This window comes from Procambarus clarkii, chromosome 49 (assembly GCF_040958095.1).
Source record: "Procambarus clarkii isolate CNS0578487 chromosome 49, FALCON_Pclarkii_2.0, whole genome shotgun sequence".
Classification (NCBI taxonomy): Eukaryota; Metazoa; Arthropoda; class Malacostraca; order Decapoda; family Cambaridae; genus Procambarus; species Procambarus clarkii.
In genome coordinates, this window is record NC_091198.1 from 24,817,836 (window position 1) to 24,836,744 (window position 18,909).

At 49.2% G+C, this 18,909-nt stretch overlaps 1 protein-coding gene across 1 annotated transcript; it reads right to left on the reverse strand.

Moving 5' to 3' along the window:
• Window positions 1-1,039: 1,039 nt before the first annotated feature.
• LOC138351454 (mucin-2-like) lies at window positions 1,040-17,842 on the reverse strand. The gene is made up of 5 exons (XM_069303279.1): window positions 17,606-17,842; window positions 6,989-8,095; window positions 4,802-6,908; window positions 3,280-4,632; window positions 1,040-3,153 (listed from the first exon to the last, which is right to left on the reverse strand). Exons 1-5 carry the CDS (start codon window positions 17,840-17,842, stop codon window positions 1,040-1,042), a joined length of 6,918 nt encoding a protein of 2,305 aa, XP_069159380.1.
• Window positions 17,843-18,909: the final 1,067 nt, after the last annotated feature.

Consider the following 18,909-nt stretch of genomic DNA (forward strand, 5'->3'; position numbering starts at 1 on the left):
GGTATACTTGGGTAGTGGCGAGGTATACTTGGGTAGTGGCGAGGTATACTTGAGTAGTGGCGAGGTATACTTGAGTAGTGGCGAGGTATACTTGTGTAGTGGCGAGGTATACTTGGGTAGTGGCGAGGTATACTTGGGTAGTGGCGAGGTATACTTGAGTAGTGGCGAGGTATACTTGAGTAGTGGCGAGGTATACTTGTGTAGTGGCGAGGTATACTTGGGTAGTGGCGAGGTATACTTGGGTAGTGGCGAGGTATACTTGGGTAGTGGCGAGGTATACTTGAGTAGTGGCGAGGTATACTTGAGTAGTGGCGAGGTATACTTGGGTAGTGGCGAGGTATACTTGAGTAGTGGCGAGGTATACTTGAGTAGTGGCGAGGTATACTTGAGTAGTGGCGAGGTATACTTGGGTAGTGGCGAGGTATACTTGAGTAGTGGCGAGGTATACTTGAGTAGTGGCGAGGTATACTTGAGTAGTGGCGAGGTATACTTGAGTAGTGGCGAGGTATACTTGAGTAGTGGCGAGGTATACTTGAGTAGTGGCGAGGTATACTTGAGTAGTGGCGAGGTATACTTGGGTAGTGGCGAGGTATACTTGAGTAGTGGCGAGGTATACTTGAGTAGTGGCGAGGTATACTTGGGTAGTGGCGAGGTATACTTGAGTAGTGGTGAGGTATACTTGAGTAGTGGCGAGGTATACTTGAGTAGTGGCGAGGTATACTTGGGTAGTGGCGAGGTATACTTGGGTAGTGGCGAGGTATACTTGGGTAGTGGCGAGGTATACTTGGGTAGTGGCGAGGTATACTTGAATAGTGGCGAGGTATACTTGGGTAGTGGCGAGGTATACTTGGGTAGTGGCGAGGTATACTTGAGTAGTGGCGAGGTATACTCGTGTAGTGGCGAGGTATACTTGGGTAGTGGAGAGGTATACTTGAGTAGTGGCGAGGTATACTTGGGTAGTGGCGAGGTATACTTGGGTAGTGGCGAGGTATACTTGGTAGTGGCGAGGTATACTTGGGTAGTGGCGAGGTATACTTGGCTAGTGGCGAGGTATACTTGGGTAGTGGCGAGGTAAACGTCGGTAGTGGCGAAGTATACTTGGGTAGTGGCGAGGTATACTTGGGTAGTGGCGAGGTATACTTGGGTAGTGGCGAGGTATACTTGAGTAGTGGCGAGGTATACTTGGGTAGTGGCGAGGTATACTTGGGTAGTGGCGAGGTATACTTGAGTAGTGGCGAAGTATACTCGTGTAGTGGCGAGGTATACTTGGGTAGTGGCGAGGTATACTTGAGTAGTGGCGAGGTATACTTGGGTAGTGGCGAGGTATACTTGGGTAGTGGCGAGGTATACTTGAGTAGTGGCGAAGTATACTCGTGTAGTGGCGAGGTATACTTGAGTAGTGGCGAGGTATACTTGAGTAGTGGTGAGTTATACTTGGGTAGTGGCGAGGTATACTTGGGTAGTGGCGAGGTATACTTGGGTAGTGGCGAGGTATACTTGGGTAGTGGCGAGGTATACTTGGGTAGTGGCGAGGTATACTTGGGTATTGGTGAGGTAAACTTGGGTAGTGGCGAGGTATACTTGGATAGTGGCGAGGTATACTTGGTAGTGGCGAGGTATACTTGGGTAGTGGCGAGGTATACTTGGTAGTGGCGAGGTATACTTGGGTAGTGGCGAGGCATACTTGGGGAATGGCGAGGTATACTTGGGTAGTGGCGAGGTAAACTTGGGTAGTGGCGAGGTATACTTGGGGAATGGCGAGGTATACTTGGGTAGTGGCGAGATATACTTGGGTAGTGGCGAGGTAAACTTGGGTAGTGGCGAGGTATACTTGGGGAATGGCGAGGTATACTTGGGTAGTGGCGAGGTATACTTGGGTAGTGGCGAGGTAAACTTGGGTAGTGGCGAGGTATACTTGGGTAGTAATGAGGTATACTTGGGTAGTGGTGAGGTATACTTGGGTAGTGGTGAGGTATACGTGGGTAGTGGTGAGGTATACTTGGGTAGTGGTGAGGTATACTTGTGTAGTATCAAGGTATACTTGGGTAGTAGCGAGGTATACTTGTGTAATAGCGAGGTCCGACTTGGGTAGCGGCGAGGTCCGGCTTGGGTAGCGGCGAGGTCCGGCTTGGGTAGTGCCGAGGTCCGGCTTGGGTAGCGGCGAGGTCCGGCTTGGGTAGCGGCGAGGTCCGGCTTGGGTAGTGGCGAGGTCCGGCTTGGGTAGTGGCGAGGTCCGGCTTGGGTAGCGGCGAGGTCCGGCTTGGGTAGTAGCGTGGTCCGGCTTGGGTAGTGGCGAGGTCCGGCTTGGGTAAAGGCGAGGTCCGGCTTGGGAAGCTGCGAGGTCCGGCTTGGGTAGTGGCGAGGTCCGGCTTGTGTAGCGGCGAGGTCCGGCTTGGGTAACGGCGAGGTCCGGCTTGGGTAGTGGCGAGGTCCGGCTTGTGTAGCGGCGAGGTCCGGCTTGGGTAGTGGCGAGGTCCGGCTTGGGTAGTGGCGAGGTCCGGCTTGGATAACGGCGAGTTCCGGCTTGGGAAGCTGCGAGGTCCGGCTTGGGTAACGTTGAGGTCCGGCTTGGGTAGCGGCGAGGTCCGGCTTGGGTAACAACGAGGTCAGGCTTGGGTAGTGGCGAGGTCCGGCTTGTGTAACGGCGAGGTCCGGCTTGGGTAGTGGCGAGGTCTGGCTTGGGTAGCGGCGAGGTCCGGCTTGGGTAGCTGCGAGGTCCGGCTTGGGAAGCTTCGAGGTCCGGCTTGGGTAGTGGCGGGGTTCGGTTTGAGAAGCTGAGAGGTCCGGCTTGGGAAGCTGCGAGGTCCGGCTTGGGTAGTGGCGAGGTCCGGCTTGGGTAGTGGCGAGGTCCGGCTTGGGTAGTGGCGAGATCCGGCTTGGGTAGTGGCGAGGTCCGGCTTGGGTAGCGGCGAGGTCCGGCTTGGGAAGCGGCGAGGTCCAGCTTGGGTAGTGGCGAGGTCCGGCTTGGGTAGTGGCGAGGTATACTTGGGGAATGGCGAGGTATACTTGGGTAGTGGCGAGGTAAACTTGGGTAGTGGCGAGGTATACTTGGGGAATGGCGAGGTATACTTGGGTAGTGGCGAGGTATACTTGGGTAGTGGCGAGGTAAACTTGGGTAGTGGCGAGGTATACTTGGGTAGTAATGAGGTATACCTGGGTAGTGGTGAGGTATACTTGGGTAGTGGTGAGGTATACTTGGGTAGTGGTGAGGTATACTTGGGTAGTGGTGAGGTATACTTGGGTAGTGGTGAGGTATACTTGTGTAGTATCAAGGTATACTTGGGTAGTAGCGAGGTATACTTGTGTAATAGCGAGGTCCGGCTTGGGTAGCGGCGAGGTCCGGCTTGGGTAGCGGCGGGGTCCGGCTTGGGTAGTGCCGAGGTCCGGCTTGGGTAGCGGCGAGGTCCGGCTTGGGTAGCGGCGAGGTCCGGCTTGGGTAGTGGCGAGGTCCGGCTTGGGTAGTGGCGAGGTCCGGCTTGGGTAGCGGCGAGGTCCGGCTTGGGTAGTGGCGTGGTCCGGCTTGGGTAGTGGCGAGGTCCGGCTTGGGTAAAGGCGAGGTCCGGCTTGGGAAGCTGCGAGGTCCGGCTTGGGTAGCGGCGAGGTCTGGCTTGGATAGTGGCGAGGTCCGGCTTGGGTAGTGGCGAGGTCCGGCTTGGGTAGCGGCGAGGTCCGGCTTGGGAAGTGGCGTGGTCCGGCTTGGGTAGTGGCGAGGTCCGGCTTGGGTAAAGGCGAGGTCCGGCTTGGGAAGCTGCGAGGTCCGGCTTGGGTAGTGGCGAGGTCCGGCTTGTGTAGCGGCGAGGTCCGGCTTGGGTAACGGCGAGGTCCGGCTTGGGTAGTGGCGAGGTCCGGCTTGTGTAGCGGCGAGGTCCGGCTTGGATAGTGGCGAGGTCCGGCTTGGGTAGTGGCGAGGTCCGGCTTGGATAACGGCAAGGTCCGGCTTGGGAAGCTGCGAGGTCCGGCTTGGGTAACGTTGAGGTCCGGCTTGGGTAGCGGCGAGGTCCGGCTTGGGTAACGGCGAGGTCCGGCTTGGGTAGTGGCGAGGTCCGGCTTGTGTAACGGCGAGGGCCGGCTTGGGTAGTGGCGAGGTCTGGTTTGGGTAGCGGCGAGGTCCGGCTTGGGTAGCTGCGAGGTCCGGCTTGGGAAGCTTCGAGGTCCGGCTTAGTAGTGTCGGGGTTCGGCTTGGGAAGCTGAGAGGTCCGGCTTGGGAAGCTGCAAGGTCCGGCTTGGGTAGTGGCGGGGTTCGGTGTGAGAAGCTGAGAGGTCCGGCTTGGGAAGCTGCGAGGTCCGACTTGGGTAGTGACGAGGTCCGGCTTGGGTAGTGGCGCGGTCTGGCTTGGGTAGTGGCGAGGTCCGGCTTGGGTAGTGGCAAGGTCCGGCTTGGGTAGTGGCGAGGTCCGGCTTGGGTAGTGGCGAGGTCCGGCTTGGGAAGCGGCGAGGTCCGGCTTGGGTAGTGGCGAGGTCTGGCTTGGGTAGTGGCGAGGTATACTTGGGGAATGGCGAGGTATACTTGGGTAGTGGCGAGGTAAACTTGGGTAGTGGCGAGGTATACTTGGGGAATGGCGAGGTATACTTGGGTAGTGGCGAGGTATACTTGGGTAGTGGCGAGGTAAACTTGGGTAGTGGCGAGGTATACTTGGGTAGTAATGAGGTATACTTGGGTAGTAATGAGGTATACTTGGGTAGTGGTGAGGTATACTTGGGAAATGGTGAGGTATACTTGGGTAGTGGTGAGGTATACTTGGGTAGTGGTGAGGTATACTTGGGTAGTGGTGAGGTATACTTGTGTAGTATCAAGGTATACTTGGGTAGTAGCGAGGTATACTTGTGTAATAGCGAGGTCCGGCTTGGGTAGCGGCGAGGTCCGGCTTGGGTAGCGGCGAGGTCCGGCTAGGGTAGTGGCGAGGTCCGGCTTGGGTAGCGGCGAGGTCCGGCTTGGGTAGTGGCGTGGTCCGGCTTGGGTAGTGGCGAGGTCCGGCTTGGGTAAAGGCGAGGTCCGGCTTGGGAAGCTGCGAGGTCGGACTTGGGTAGTGGCGAGGTCCGGCTTGTGTAGCGGCGAGGTCCGGCTTGGGTAACAGCGAGGTCCGGCTTGGGTAGCGGCGAGGTCCAGCTTGGGTAGTGGCGAGGTCCGGCTTGGGTAGTGGCGAGGTCCGGCTTGGGTAGCGGCGAGGTCCGGCTTGGGTAGTGGCGTGGTCCGGCTTGGGTAGCGGCGAGGTCCGGCTTGGGTAGTGGCGTGGTCCGGCTTGGGTAGTGGCGAGGTCCGGCTTGGGTAAAGGCGAGGTCCGGCTTGGGAAGCTGCGAGGTCCGACTTGGGTAGTGGCGAGGTCCGGCTTGTGTAGCGGCGAGGTCCGGCTTGGGTAACGGCGAGGTCCGGCTTGGGTAGTGGCGAGGTCCGGCTTGTGTAGCGGCGAGGTCCGGCTTGGGTAGTGGCGAGGTCCGGCTTGGGTAGTGGCGAGGTCCGGCTTGGATAACGGCGAGGTCCGGCTTGGGTAGTGGCGAGGTCCGGCTTGGATAACGGCGAGGTCCGGCTTAGGAAGCTGCGAGGTCCGGGTTGGGTAACGTTGAGGTCCGGCTTGGGTAGCGGCGAGGTCCGGCTTGGGTAACGGCGAGGTCCGGCTTGGGTAGTGGCGAGGTCCGGCTTGTGTGACGGCGAGGTCCGGCTTGGGTAGTGGCGATGTCCGGCTTGGGTAGCGGCGAGGTCCGGCTTGGGTAGCTGCGAGGTCCGGCTTGGGAAGCTTCGAGGTCCGGCTTGGGTAGTGGCGGGGTTCGGCTTGGGAAGCTGAGAGGTCCGGCTTGGGAAGCTGCGAGGTCCGGCTTGGGTAGTGGCGGGGTTCGGTTTGAGAAGCTGAGAGGTCCGGCTTGGGAAGCTGCGAGGTCCGGCTTGGGTGGTGGCGCGGTCCGGCTTGGGTAGTGGCGAGGTCCGGCTTGGGTAGTGGCGCGGTCCGGCTTGGGTAGTGGCGAGGTCCGGCTTGGGTAGTGGCGAGGTCCGGCTTGGGTAGTGGCGAGGTCCGGCTTGGGTAGTGGCGAGGTCCGGCTTGGGAAGCGGCGAGGTCCGGCTTGGGTAGTGGCGAGGTATACTTGGGGAATGGCGAGGTATACTTGGGTAGTGGCGAGGTAAACTTGGGTAGTGACGAGGTATACTTGGGGAATGGCGAGGTATACTTGGGTAGTGGCGAGGTATACTTGGGTAGTGGCGAGGTAAACTTGGGTAGTGGCGAGGTATACTTGGGTAGTGGTGAGGTATACTTGGGTAGTGGTGAGGTATACTTGTGTAGTATCAAGGTATACTTGGGTAGTAGCGAGGTGTACTTGTGTAATAGCGAGGTCCGGCTTGGGTAGCGGCGAGGTCCGGCTTGGGTAGCGGCGAGGTCCGGCTTGGGTAGCGGCGAGGTCCGGCTTGGGTAGTGCCGAGGTCCGGCTTGGGTAGCGGCGAGGTCCGGCTTGGGTAGCGGCGAGGTCCGGCTTGGGTAGTGGCGAGGTCCGGCTTGGGTAGCGGCGAGGTCCGGCTTGGGTAGCGGCGAGGTCCGGCTTGGGTAGTGGCGTGGTCCGGCTTGGGTAGTGGCGAGGTCCGGCTTGGGTAAAGGCGAGGTCCGGCTTGGGTAACGGCGAGGTCCGGCTTGGGTAGTGGCGAGGTCCGGCTTGTGTAGCGGCGAGGTCCGGCTTGGGTAGTGGCGAGGTCCGGCTTGGGTAGTAGCGAGGTCCGGCTTGGATAACGGCGAGGTCCGGCTTAGGAAGCTGCGAGGTCCGGGTTGGGTAACGTTGAGGTCCGGCTTGGGTAGTGGCGAGGTCCGGCTTGGGTAGTGGCGAGGTCCGGCTTGTGTAGTGGCGCGGTCCGGCTTGGGTAGTGGCGAGGTCCGGCTTGGGTAGTGGCGAGGTCCGGCTTGGATAACGGCGAGGTCCGGCTTAGGAAGCTGCGAGGTCCGGGTTGGGTAACGTTGAGGTCCGGCTTGGGTAGTGGCGAGGTCCGGCTTGGGTAGTGGCGAGGTCCGGCTTGTGTAGTGGCGCGGTCCGGCTTGGGTTGTGGCGAGGTCCGGCTTGGGTAGTGGCGAGGTCCGGCTTGGATAACGGCGAGGTCCGGCTTAGGAAGCTGCGAGGTCCGGGTTGGGTAACGTTGAGGTCCGGCTTGGGTAGTAGCGAGGTCCGGCTTGGGTAGTGGCGAGGTCCGGCTTGTGTAGTGGCGCGGTCCGGCTTGGGAAGCGGCGAGGTCCGGCTTGGGTAGTGGCGAGTTCCGGCTTGGGAAGCGGCGAGGTCCGGCTTGGGTAGTGGCGAGGTCCGGCTTGGGAAGCGGCGAGGTCCGCTTGGGTAGTGGCGAGGTCCGGCTTGGGTAGCGGCGAGGTCCGGCTTGGGTAGTGGCGAGGTCCGGCTTGGGAAGCGGCGAGGTCCGCTTGGGTAGTGGCGAGGTCCGGCTTGGGTAGTGGCGAGGTCCGGCTTGGGTAGTGGCGAGGTCCGGCTTGGGAAGCGGCGAGGTCCGGCTTGGGTAGTGGCGAGGTCCGGCTTGGGAAGCGGCGAGGTCCGCTTGGGTAGTGGCGAGGTCCGGCTTGGGAAGCGGCGAGGTCCGCTTGGGTTGTGGCGAGGTCCGGCTTGGGAAGCGGCGAGGTCCGGCTTGGGTAGTGGTGAGGTCCGGCTTGGGTAGTGGCGAGGTCCGGCTTGGGTAGTGGCGAGGTCCGGCTTGGGAAGCGGCGAGGTCCGGCTTGGGTAGTGGCGAGGTCCGGCTTGGGAAGCGGCGAGGTCCGCTTGGGTAGTGGCGAGGTCCGGCTTGGGTAGTGGCGAGGTCCGGCTTGGGTAGTGGCGAGGTCCGGCTTGGGAAGCGGCGAGGTCCGGCTTGGGTAGTGGCGAGGTCCGGCTTGGGAAGCGGCGAGGTCCGCTTGGGTAGTGGCGAGGTCCGGCTTGGGAAGCGGCGAGGTCCGCTTGGGTTGTGGCGAGGTCCGGCTTGGGAAGCGGCGAGGTCCGGCTTGGGTAGTGGTGAGGTCCGGCTTGGGTAGTGGCGAGGTCCGGCTTGGGTAGTGGCGAGGTCCGGCTTGGGTAGTGGCGAGGTCCGGCTTGGGAAGCGGCGAGGTCCGGCTTGGGTAGTGGTGAGGTCCGGCTTGCGCTCCTTTTCCTACGCTGAGACAAGGAAGACTAACTCAATTTTATGAACTGTCAATTTCCCCGTAACCTGGGTAGAAAATACTAGGTACAAAAACCATGGTATAAAAACCAGGGTACAAAATCTTGGGTACAAAAACCTGGGTACAAAAATCACGGAACAAAAACCTGGGTACAAAAATCACGGAACAAAAACCTGGGTACAAAAAAAAAGGTACAAAAACCAAGGTACAAAAAACAGGGTACATAATCCAGGGTACAAAACCAAGGTACAAAAAAGAAGGGGAATAGAATCCAAGGTACAAAAACCTGGGTACAAAAACCCAAGGAATAAAAACCTGGACACAAATACAAATTACAAAAACCTGGGAACCAAAGCCAAGGTATAAAAATCAGAGTACAAAAACCAGGTTATAAAACCCAAATTAAAAAACCAGGGTGCAAAAAGCACCATGGTTTCTAAAACATACCATCTATAGTTACCGTGTACCGTATAGCTAAACATACCATCTATAGTTACCGTGTACCGTATAGCTAAACATACCATCTATAGTTACCGTGTACCGTATAGCTAAACATACCATCTATAGTTACCGTGTACCGTATAGCTAAACATACCATCTATAGTTACCGTGTACCGTATAGCTAAACATACCATCTATAGTTACCGTGTACCGTATAGCTAAACATACCATCTATAGTTACCGTATAGCTAAACATACCATCTATAGTTACCGTGTACCGTATAGCTAAACATACCATCTATAGTTACCGTGTACCGTATAGCTAAAGCATACCATCTATTGCTACCGTGTACCGTATAGCTAAACATACCATCTATAGCTACCGTGTACCGTATAGCTAAACATACCATCTATAGCTACCGTGTACTGTGTCGTAAAGCGACTGTATCGCTAGAGAAGGGAAATATCCTGTCAAAGTTATGCCTTTATTATTTCATTGTTTCTAATTCACGATTAAATCTGGTTCTTATTTCTTCTTCCCGAGCTCCAGGCAGCCATAAATTATCAGTAATGATGTGGAACACCGACAACTTGTGTGGGGAAAATGTCTGACAACTCCAAAAATATGAACGTAAAAATATTCCTCATTATATGAGAAGATATCAAATGTATATATACCAAACACAGGAAAGAAATACATTATACCAAACTAAACAGCAAAGGAATATATATAAATATATATATATATATATATATATATATATATATATATATATATATATATATATATATATATATATATATATATATATATATATATATAAGGCACAACTCTCCTAAACACGAGAGTCAAGTATACAACTTTAGAACACTTTCCCACCAGGAGACTCGAACCCTAGCCAGCACAGAAGCCTTCCAGCAACTGGCATAACAGGTACGCCTTAACCCTCTCCACCACCTGCTCAGACCCTTAAAAGAGATGGTAATTTCGGAGTATTTAAATACCACAAAGATCACCACCTCCCAAGAGCACTAGAGCAAGTGAGGGGTCATTTAGACGTTAATTTCATCAAGTCCCTGTTAATATGGGAAGACACAGTGTCTATGCTTAAGGCACAACTCTCCTAAACACGAGAGTCAAGTATACAACTTTAGAACACTTTCCCACCAGGAGACTCGAACCCTAGCCAGCACAGAAGCCTTCCAGCAACTGGCATAACAGGTACGCCTTAACCCTCTCCACCACCTGCTCAGACCCTTAAAAGAGATGGTAATTTCGGAGTATTTAAATACCACAAAGATCACCACCTCCCAAGAGCACTAGAGCAAGTGAGGGGTCATTTAGACGTTAATTTCATCAAGTCCCTGTTAATATGGGAAGACACAGTGTCTATGCTTAAGGCACAACTCCCCTAAACACGAGAGTCAAGTATACAACTTTAGAACACTTTCCCACCAGGAGACTCGAACCCTAGCCAGCACAGAAGCCTTCCAGCAACTGGCATAACAGGTACGCCTTAACCCTCTCCACCACCTGCTCAGACCCTTAAAAGAGATGGTAATTTCGGAGTATTTAAATACCACAAAGATCACCACCTCCCAAGAGCACTAGAGCAAGTGAGGGGTCATTTAGACGTTAATTTCATCAAGTCCCTGTTAATATGGGAAGACACAGTGTCTATGCTTAAGGCACAACTCTCCTAAACACGAGAGTCAAGTATACAACTTTAGAACACTTTCCCACCAGGAGACTCGAACCCTAGCCAGCACAGAAGCCTTCCAGCAACTGGCATAACAGGTACGCCTTAACCCTCTCCACCACCTGCTCAGACCCTTAAAAGAGATGGTAATTTCGGAGTATTTAAATACCACAAAGATCACCACCTCCCAAGAGCACTAGAGCAAGTGAGGGGTCATTTAGACGTTAATTTCATCAAGTCCCTGTTAATATGGGAAGACACAGTGTCTATGCTTAAGGCACAACTCTCCTAAACACGAGAGTCAAGTATACAACTTTAGAACACTTTCCCACCAGGAGACTCGAACCCTAGCCAGCACAGAAGCCTTCCAGCAACTGGCATAACAGGTACGCCTTAACCCTCTCCACCACCTGCTCAGACCCTTAAAAGAGATGGTAATTTCGGAGTATTTAAATACCACAAAGATCACCACCTCCCAAGAGCACTAGAGCAAGTGAGGGGTCATTTAGACGTTAATTTCATCAAGTCCCTGTTAATATGGGAAGACACAGTGTCTATGCTTAAGGCACAACTCTCCTAAACACGAGAGTCAAGTATACAACTTTAGAACACTTGTCCACCAGGAGACTCGAACCCTAGCCAGCACAGAAGCCTTCCAGCAACTGGCATAACAGGTACGCCTTAACCCTCTCCACCACCTGCTCAGACCCTTAAAAGAGATGGTAATTTCGGAGTATTTAAATACCACAAAGATCACCACCTCCCAAGAGCACTAGAGCAAGTGAGGGGTCATTTAGACGTTAATTTCATCAAGTCCCTGTTAATATGGGAAGACACAGTGTCTATGCTTAAGGCACAACTCTCCTAAACACGAGAGTCAAGTATACAACTTTAGAACACTTTCCCACCAGGAGACTCGAACCCTAGCCAGCACAGAAGCCTTCCAGCAACTGGCATAACAGGTACGCCTTAACCCTCTCCACCACCTGCTCAGACCCTTAAAAGAGATGGTAATTTCGGAGTATTTAAATACCACAAAGATCACCACCTCCCAAGAGCACTAGAGCAAGTGAGGGGTCATTTAGACGTTAATTTCATCAAGTCCCTGTTAATATGGGAAGACACAGTGTCTATGCTTAAGGCACAACTCTCCTAAACACGAGAGTCAAGTATACAACTTTAGAACACTTGTCCACCAGGAGACTCGAACCCTAGCCAGCACAGAAGCCTTCCAGCAACTGGCATAACAGGTACGCCTTAACCCTCTCCACCACCTGCTCAGACCCTTAAAAGAGATGGTAATTTCGGAGTATTTAAATACCACAAAGATCACCACCTCCCAAGAGCACTAGAGCAAGTGAGGAGTCATTTAGACGTTAATTTCATCAAGTCCCTGTTAATATGGGAAGACACAGTGTCTATGCTTAAGGCACAACTCTCCTAAACACGAGAGTCAAGTATACAACTTTAGAACACTTTCCCACCAGGAGACTCGAACCCTAGCCAGCACAGAAGCCTTCCAGCAACTGGCATAACAGGTACGCCTTAACCCTCTCCACCACCTGCTCAGACCCTTAAAAGAGATGGTAATTTCGGAGTATTTAAATACCACAAAGATCACCACCTCCCAAGAGCACTAGAGCAAGTGAGGGGTCATTTAGACGTTAATTTCATCAAGTCCCTGTTAATATGGGAAGACACAGTGTCTATGCTTAAGGCACAACTCTCCTAAACACGAGAGTCAAGTATACAACTTTAGAACACTTTCCCACCAGGAGACTCGAACCCTAGCCAGCACAGAAGCCTTCCAGCAACTGGCATAACAGGTACGCCTTAACCCTCTCCACCACCTGCTCAGACCCTTAAAAGAGATGGTAATTTCGGAGTATTTAAATACCACAAAGATCACCACCTCCCAAGAGCACTAGAGCAAGTGAGGGGTCATTTAGACGTTAATTTCATCAAGTCCCTGTTAATATGGGAAGACACAGTGTCTATGCTTAAGGCACAACTCTCCTAAACACGAGAGTCAAGTATACAACTTTAGAACACTTTCCCACCAGGAGACTCGAACCCTAGCCAGCACAGAAGCCTTCCAGCAACTGGCATAACAGGTACGCCTTAACCCTCTCCACCACCTGCTCAGACCCTTAAAAGAGATGGTAATTTCGGAGTATTTAAATACCACAAAGATCACCACCTCCCAAGAGCACTAGAGCAAGTGAGGGGTCATTTAGACGTTAATTTCATCAAGTCCCTGTTAATATGGGAAGACACAGTGTCTATGCTTAAGGCACAACTCTCCTAAACACGAGAGTCAAGTATACAACTTTAGAACACTTTCCCACCAGGAGACTCGAACCCTAGCCAGCACAGAAGCCTTCCAGCAACTGGCATAACAGGTACGCCTTAACCCTCTCCACCACCTGCTCAGACCCTTAAAAGAGATGGTAATTTCGGAGTATTTAAATACCACAAAGATCACCACCTCCCAAGAGCACTAGAGCAAGTGAGGGGTCATTTAGACGTTAATTTCATCAAGTCCCTGTTAATATGGGAAGACACAGTGTCTATGCTTAAGGCACAACTCTCCTAAACACGAGAGTCAAGTATACAACTTTAGAACACTTGTCCACCAGGAGACTCGAACCCTAGCCAGCACAGAAGCCTTCCAGCAACTGGCATAACAGGTACGCCTTAACCCTCTCCACCACCTGCTCAGACCCTTAAAAGAGATGGTAATTTCGGAGTATTTAAATACCACAAAGATCACCACCTCCCAAGAGCACTAGAGCAAGTGAGGGGTCATTTAGACGTTAATTTCATCAAGTCCCTGTTAATATGGGAAGACACAGTGTCTATGCTTAAGGCACAACTCTCCTAAACACGAGAGTCAAGTATACAACTTTAGAACACTTTCCCACCAGGAGACTCGAACCCTAGCCAGCACAGAAGCCTTCCAGCAACTGGCATAACAGGTACGCCTTAACCCTCTCCACCACCTGCTCAGACCCTTAAAAGAGATGGTAATTTCGGAGTATTTAAATACCACAAAGATCACCACCTCCCAAGAGCACTAGAGCAAGTGAGGGGTCATTTAGACGTTAATTTCATCAAGTCCCTGTTAATATGGGAAGACACAGTGTCTATGCTTAAGGCACAACTCTCCTAAACACGAGAGTCAAGTATACAACTTTAGAACACTTGTCCACCAGGAGACTCGAACCCTAGCCAGCACAGAAGCCTTCCAGCAACTGGCATAACAGGTACGCCTTAACCCTCTCCACCACCTGCTCAGACCCTTAAAAGAGATGGTAATTTCGGAGTATTTAAATACCACAAAGATCACCACCTCCCAAGAGCACTAGAGCAAGTGAGGAGTCATTTAGACGTTAATTTCATCAAGTCCCTGTTAATATGGGAAGACACAGTGTCTATGCTTAAGGCACAACTCTCCTAAACACGAGAGTCAAGTATACAACTTTAGAACACTTTCCCACCAGGAGACTCGAACCCTAGCCAGCACAGAAGCCTTCCAGCAACTGGCATAACAGGTACGCCTTAACCCTCTCCACCACCTGCTCAGACCCTTAAAAGAGATGGTAATTTCGGAGTATTTAAATACCACAAAGATCACCACCTCCCAAGAGCACTAGAGCAAGTGAGGGGTCATTTAGACGTTAATTTCATCAAGTCCCTGTTAATATGGGAAGACACAGTGTCTATGCTTAAGGCACAACTCTCCTAAACACGAGAGTCAAGTATACAACTTTAGAACACTTTCCCACCAGGAGACTCGAACCCTAGCCAGCACAGAAGCCTTCCAGCAACTGGCATAACAGGTACGCCTTAACCCTCTCCACCACCTGCTCAGACCCTTAAAAGAGATGGTAATTTCGGAGTATTTAAATACCACAAAGATCACCACCTCCCAAGAGCACTAGAGCAAGTGAGGGGTCATTTAGACGTTAATTTCATCAAGTCCCTGTTAATATGGGAAGACACAGTGTCTATGCTTAAGGCACAACTCTCCTAAACACGAGAGTCAAGTATACAACTTTAGAACACTTTCCCACCAGGAGACTCGAACCCTAGCCAGCACAGAAGCCTTCCAGCAACTGGCATAACAGGTACGCCTTAACCCTCTCCACCACCTGCTCAGACCCTTAAAAGAGATGGTAATTTCGGAGTATTTAAATACCACAAAGATCACCACCTCCCAAGAGCACTAGAGCAAGTGAGGGGTCATTTAGACGTTAATTTCATCAAGTCCCTGTTAATATGGGAAGACACAGTGTCTATGCTTAAGGCACAACTCTCCTAAACACGAGAGTCAAGTATACAACTTTAGAACACTTTCCCACCAGGAGACTCCGAAATTACCATCTCTTTTAAGGGTCTGAGCAGGTGGTGGAGAGGGTTAAGGCGTACCTGTTATGCCAGTTGCTGGAAGGCTTCTGTGCTGGCTAGGGTTCGAGTCTCCTGGTGGGAAAGTGTTCTAAAGTTGTATACTTGACTCTCGTGTTTAGGAGAGTTGTGCCTTAAGCATAAACACTGTGTCTTCCCATATTAACAGGGACTTGATGAAATTAACGTCTAAATGACCCCTCACTTGCTCTAGTACTCTTGGGAGGTGGTGATCTTTGTGGTATTTAAATACTCCGAAATTACCATCTCTTTTAAGGGTCTGAGCAGGTGGTGGAGAGGGTTAAGGCGTACCTGTTATGCCAGTTGCTGGAAGGCTTCTGTGCTGGCTAGGGTTCGAGTCTCCTGGTGGGAAAGTGTTCTAAAGTTGTATATATATATATATATATATATATATATATATATATATATATATATATATATATATATATATATATATATATTAGTATATTTTGGTAGCAGTCTTTCCTGTAGACATATATTATTAAATATGAGACAACTAACACAACACCTATACCCCCTATTAGACTATTTTACAGGAACTTCTTTTCCACAGCTCATAAAACAGAGGAAAGGGTCCTGAAAGATATTGTTAATAGAAACGTTATCCCTACAGACAAAAATCAGAGGATACAACTGACGATTTACTATAAAACCAGAAAAACGGCCAGCCTACTCATGAGAAACTCTCCAGACACGAAACAGAACGCTTTAAAAGAGACTAACGTCGTCTATGCCTTCAAATGCCCACTTGGGGACTGTAAGCTCCAAAAAACCCAGTATATAGGCAAGACAACAACATCTCTTTCTAGGCGTTTAACGATGCATAAACAACAGGGCTCCATTAAGGAACATATAATCTCTTCCCATAACCAAACCATCGCCAGAGAAATCCTAGTAAACAACACAGAAATCATCGATAGATACAGCGATAGCAGGCGGCTTGACGTTTGCGAGGCACTACACATCAAGAAGTCAACACCAGCAATCAACAGCCAATTATTGCACAACTATATTCTACCCACCTCAAGACTCCGCTCCAATATAGAAGCATCAAGAAATATGGACCAATAGGCTTTTCTACAAACACTTCTATTCAATACCCATTGTTTCTGTTCTGTCTTGTGTTGATACTTTTAATACCCTATTAATATCCTCTAGTGTTCTGTCTTGTGTTAATGCCACATCATCCTTCCCACCTCACTCAAATGTAATGCCACATCACCCTTCCCACCTCACTCAAATGTAGATATAAAATCAGGGAAACGCAAGTTCTAATCAGTTGTGTATTTGTGAAGTCTTTGAAAATGTAATAAGTTTTACGAAACGCGCCCGTGTCGCGTCAGACTAGAAATAAAAATGAATTTTGGACAAGTGATTTTTGATTTACCTCCAACAGTGAAGCATAATGTACGAAAGATTGAGAAAATTCGTGTTAGAATTATTAATCTTACTTTTTCGGTCATATTTAATAATATATATATATATATATATATATATATATATACGATATACGAAACTAAACAGGAAATAAATACATATACCCAACTGAACAGGAAAGAAATACATAAATGAAACTTTACACGCAGGTTGCAAGTGTTAGAAAAAGTTTGGTAATTATAAATTAAAGAAATGCATGTGATATAGATTTTAAAGTTGGAAATATGAACTAAATCTAAATTTTTAATTATGCTATAAGTAAAATGGAAATCAGTAAAATAATAAAAACAAACCGATTTGAATTGATCATATAGTTTAGATTCTCATTATTCGGAGACAGGAAGCCTGTTAGGCTTATCAAAGACCCTGAGGCAAGGACTGACTCACCAGGAAGCAACCCACAACAGTTGTGTAACTCCCAGGTATCTATTTACCTTACTGGGTGAACAGAGGCATCAGTTGAGAGTAAGCGTACCCAAATGTTTTCGTCCTGCTCGAGGACAAGACTGTAATACCTTTCGGTTGTAAACCGCCCGCGCTGATCATGGCATTACCTGACCTCGCAGCGAAATATATTCCCTCCCCAGAGAATATCCGTGATATAATAAATTGCCCAATTTTCTCAGCTCCGTGTAAACAATAGGACGTATTCCCGAGGCGAGAGTTGGTGTCACGAATTCGTTTACTGGGAAATGTTGCTTTTGCATATAAAGGGCGAGGTACCTTTGTTGGAGAGAACCCGTTCACATTTTAGGTTTGTAGACTAATATTGTCAGTGTAGGCTGTTGGTGCTGGCAACCTGCAGTCATGTTGTTCCACCTGTTCTAATCGCTATAGGGAGAATCTTCACTCTTGTGGAAGTGGGGCTTCAGGTCTTAGGCTAAGTCTGTATATTAGAGGTTAGTTATATTTTTTTAGTTTAGTTCATTTATTATGCACCCCATACCCATCTTATGGGCGGTAGTGGAAAGGGTTACAAAGGCACATAATGGGCTCAGGGACTGAACCCCACAATTCATTTAGCTAAGCAAGTTACAATCTTGATGAGCTAATTACAAGAATCAGTATAACTCGTCACATCAACAAGTGGGTTCGAGATCGACCACAAGTACAGTTTCTAAATTAAGCAACTGACATATGTGGAGAGCTAGTGTCACGAATTGATATGTTTGGGCCTGCACACCGCCCCCCATCCAGTGGGCAGCGGTGGATAGGTTACAGTCACTCTTAGTTACTACCTACAGTTGCAAACTGGGGATATTTGGCTAAAATTTCTGGTAGCAGATCATTTTGAATGAAATATTGACACATCGTTGGTACATTGATTATAGAATTGTCTCTGAATTCACGTATCTTTTCGCACTCCATCACATAGTGACGGAGGGTAAGCGAACAATTTTGTTGACACAGTTTACATTTGGTCAGGTCTACATCGGCAGATAATGAGAATTCCCAGAGATACTTGTAACCGAGTCTAAGCCGAGCAGTAGTAACATCTAGAAGTCTGCTGATATTATTGGATAAACCATAGATGCGTGGCTCCTCTTCCATAATAGTATGATGATAGATGGAATTACTGGTGTCAATTTCACTTTGCCTCAGATCTACAAGAACTTGTTGAAATTCTCGGTGCACTGCTGCTCTCAGATTGCTCATTGACAATCCAAGGTTACACTCAACATCTCCTTTAAAGGCAGATTCTTTGGCTAACTTATCAGCTGTATCATGCATTCCTGGGCCAACATGAGATGGAGACCACATGAAATGGACTCTGTTACCATCCTTAATAATTTTGTTATATTTGAGGTCGTGTCAATATTTGCACTGAATTACATAATTTCTTCAGCATGCCACAGATTTCTCCTTGTTAGAGCTGCAGGTTTTGTGTGGAATTCTCATCGCAATATTTAAAGCATATTAAAAAAGCTACTTCCTCGTTTGCTGCCCTACATATTTTTATATTTCATCTCAATGGTGTAAGTTGTAACCCTTTTTATGCAGACAGAGTTTGTGAGAGCTAAAGCTGTTCCTACTCTTAAAACTATGTTGTCACATCATCTAGCCTAAAATATATATATATATATATATATATATATATATATATATATATATATATATATATATATATATATATATATATATATATATATATATATATATATATATATATATATATATATATATGTCGTACCTAGTAGCCAGAACGCACTTCTCAGCCTACTATGCAAGGCCCGACTTGCCTAATAAGCCAAGTTTTCATGAATTAATATATTTTCTCAATTTTTTTTTCTTATGAAATGATAAAGCTACCCATTTCATTATGTATGAGGTCAATTTTTTTTATTGGAGTTAAAATTAACGTAGATATATGACCGAACCTAACCAACCCTACCTAACCTAACCTAACCTATCTTTATAGGTTAGGTTAGGTAGCCGAAAAAGTTAGGTTAGGTTAGGTTAGGTAGTCGAAAAAACATTAATTCATGAAAATTAGCTTATTAGGCAAATCGGGCCTTGCACAGTAGGCTGAAAAGTGCGTTCTGGCTACTAGGTACGACATATATATATATATATATATATATATATATATATATATATATATATATATATATATATATATATATATATATATATATATATATATATATACATATATATATATATATATATATATATATATATATATATATATATATATATATATACAACCTCTGGCTGGAAGAAGGGGGACCCATAGCCTCGGAGGAAACCACACATAACGCATTGCAGGGAATATAGGTCCCCTCCAATACAGTTTC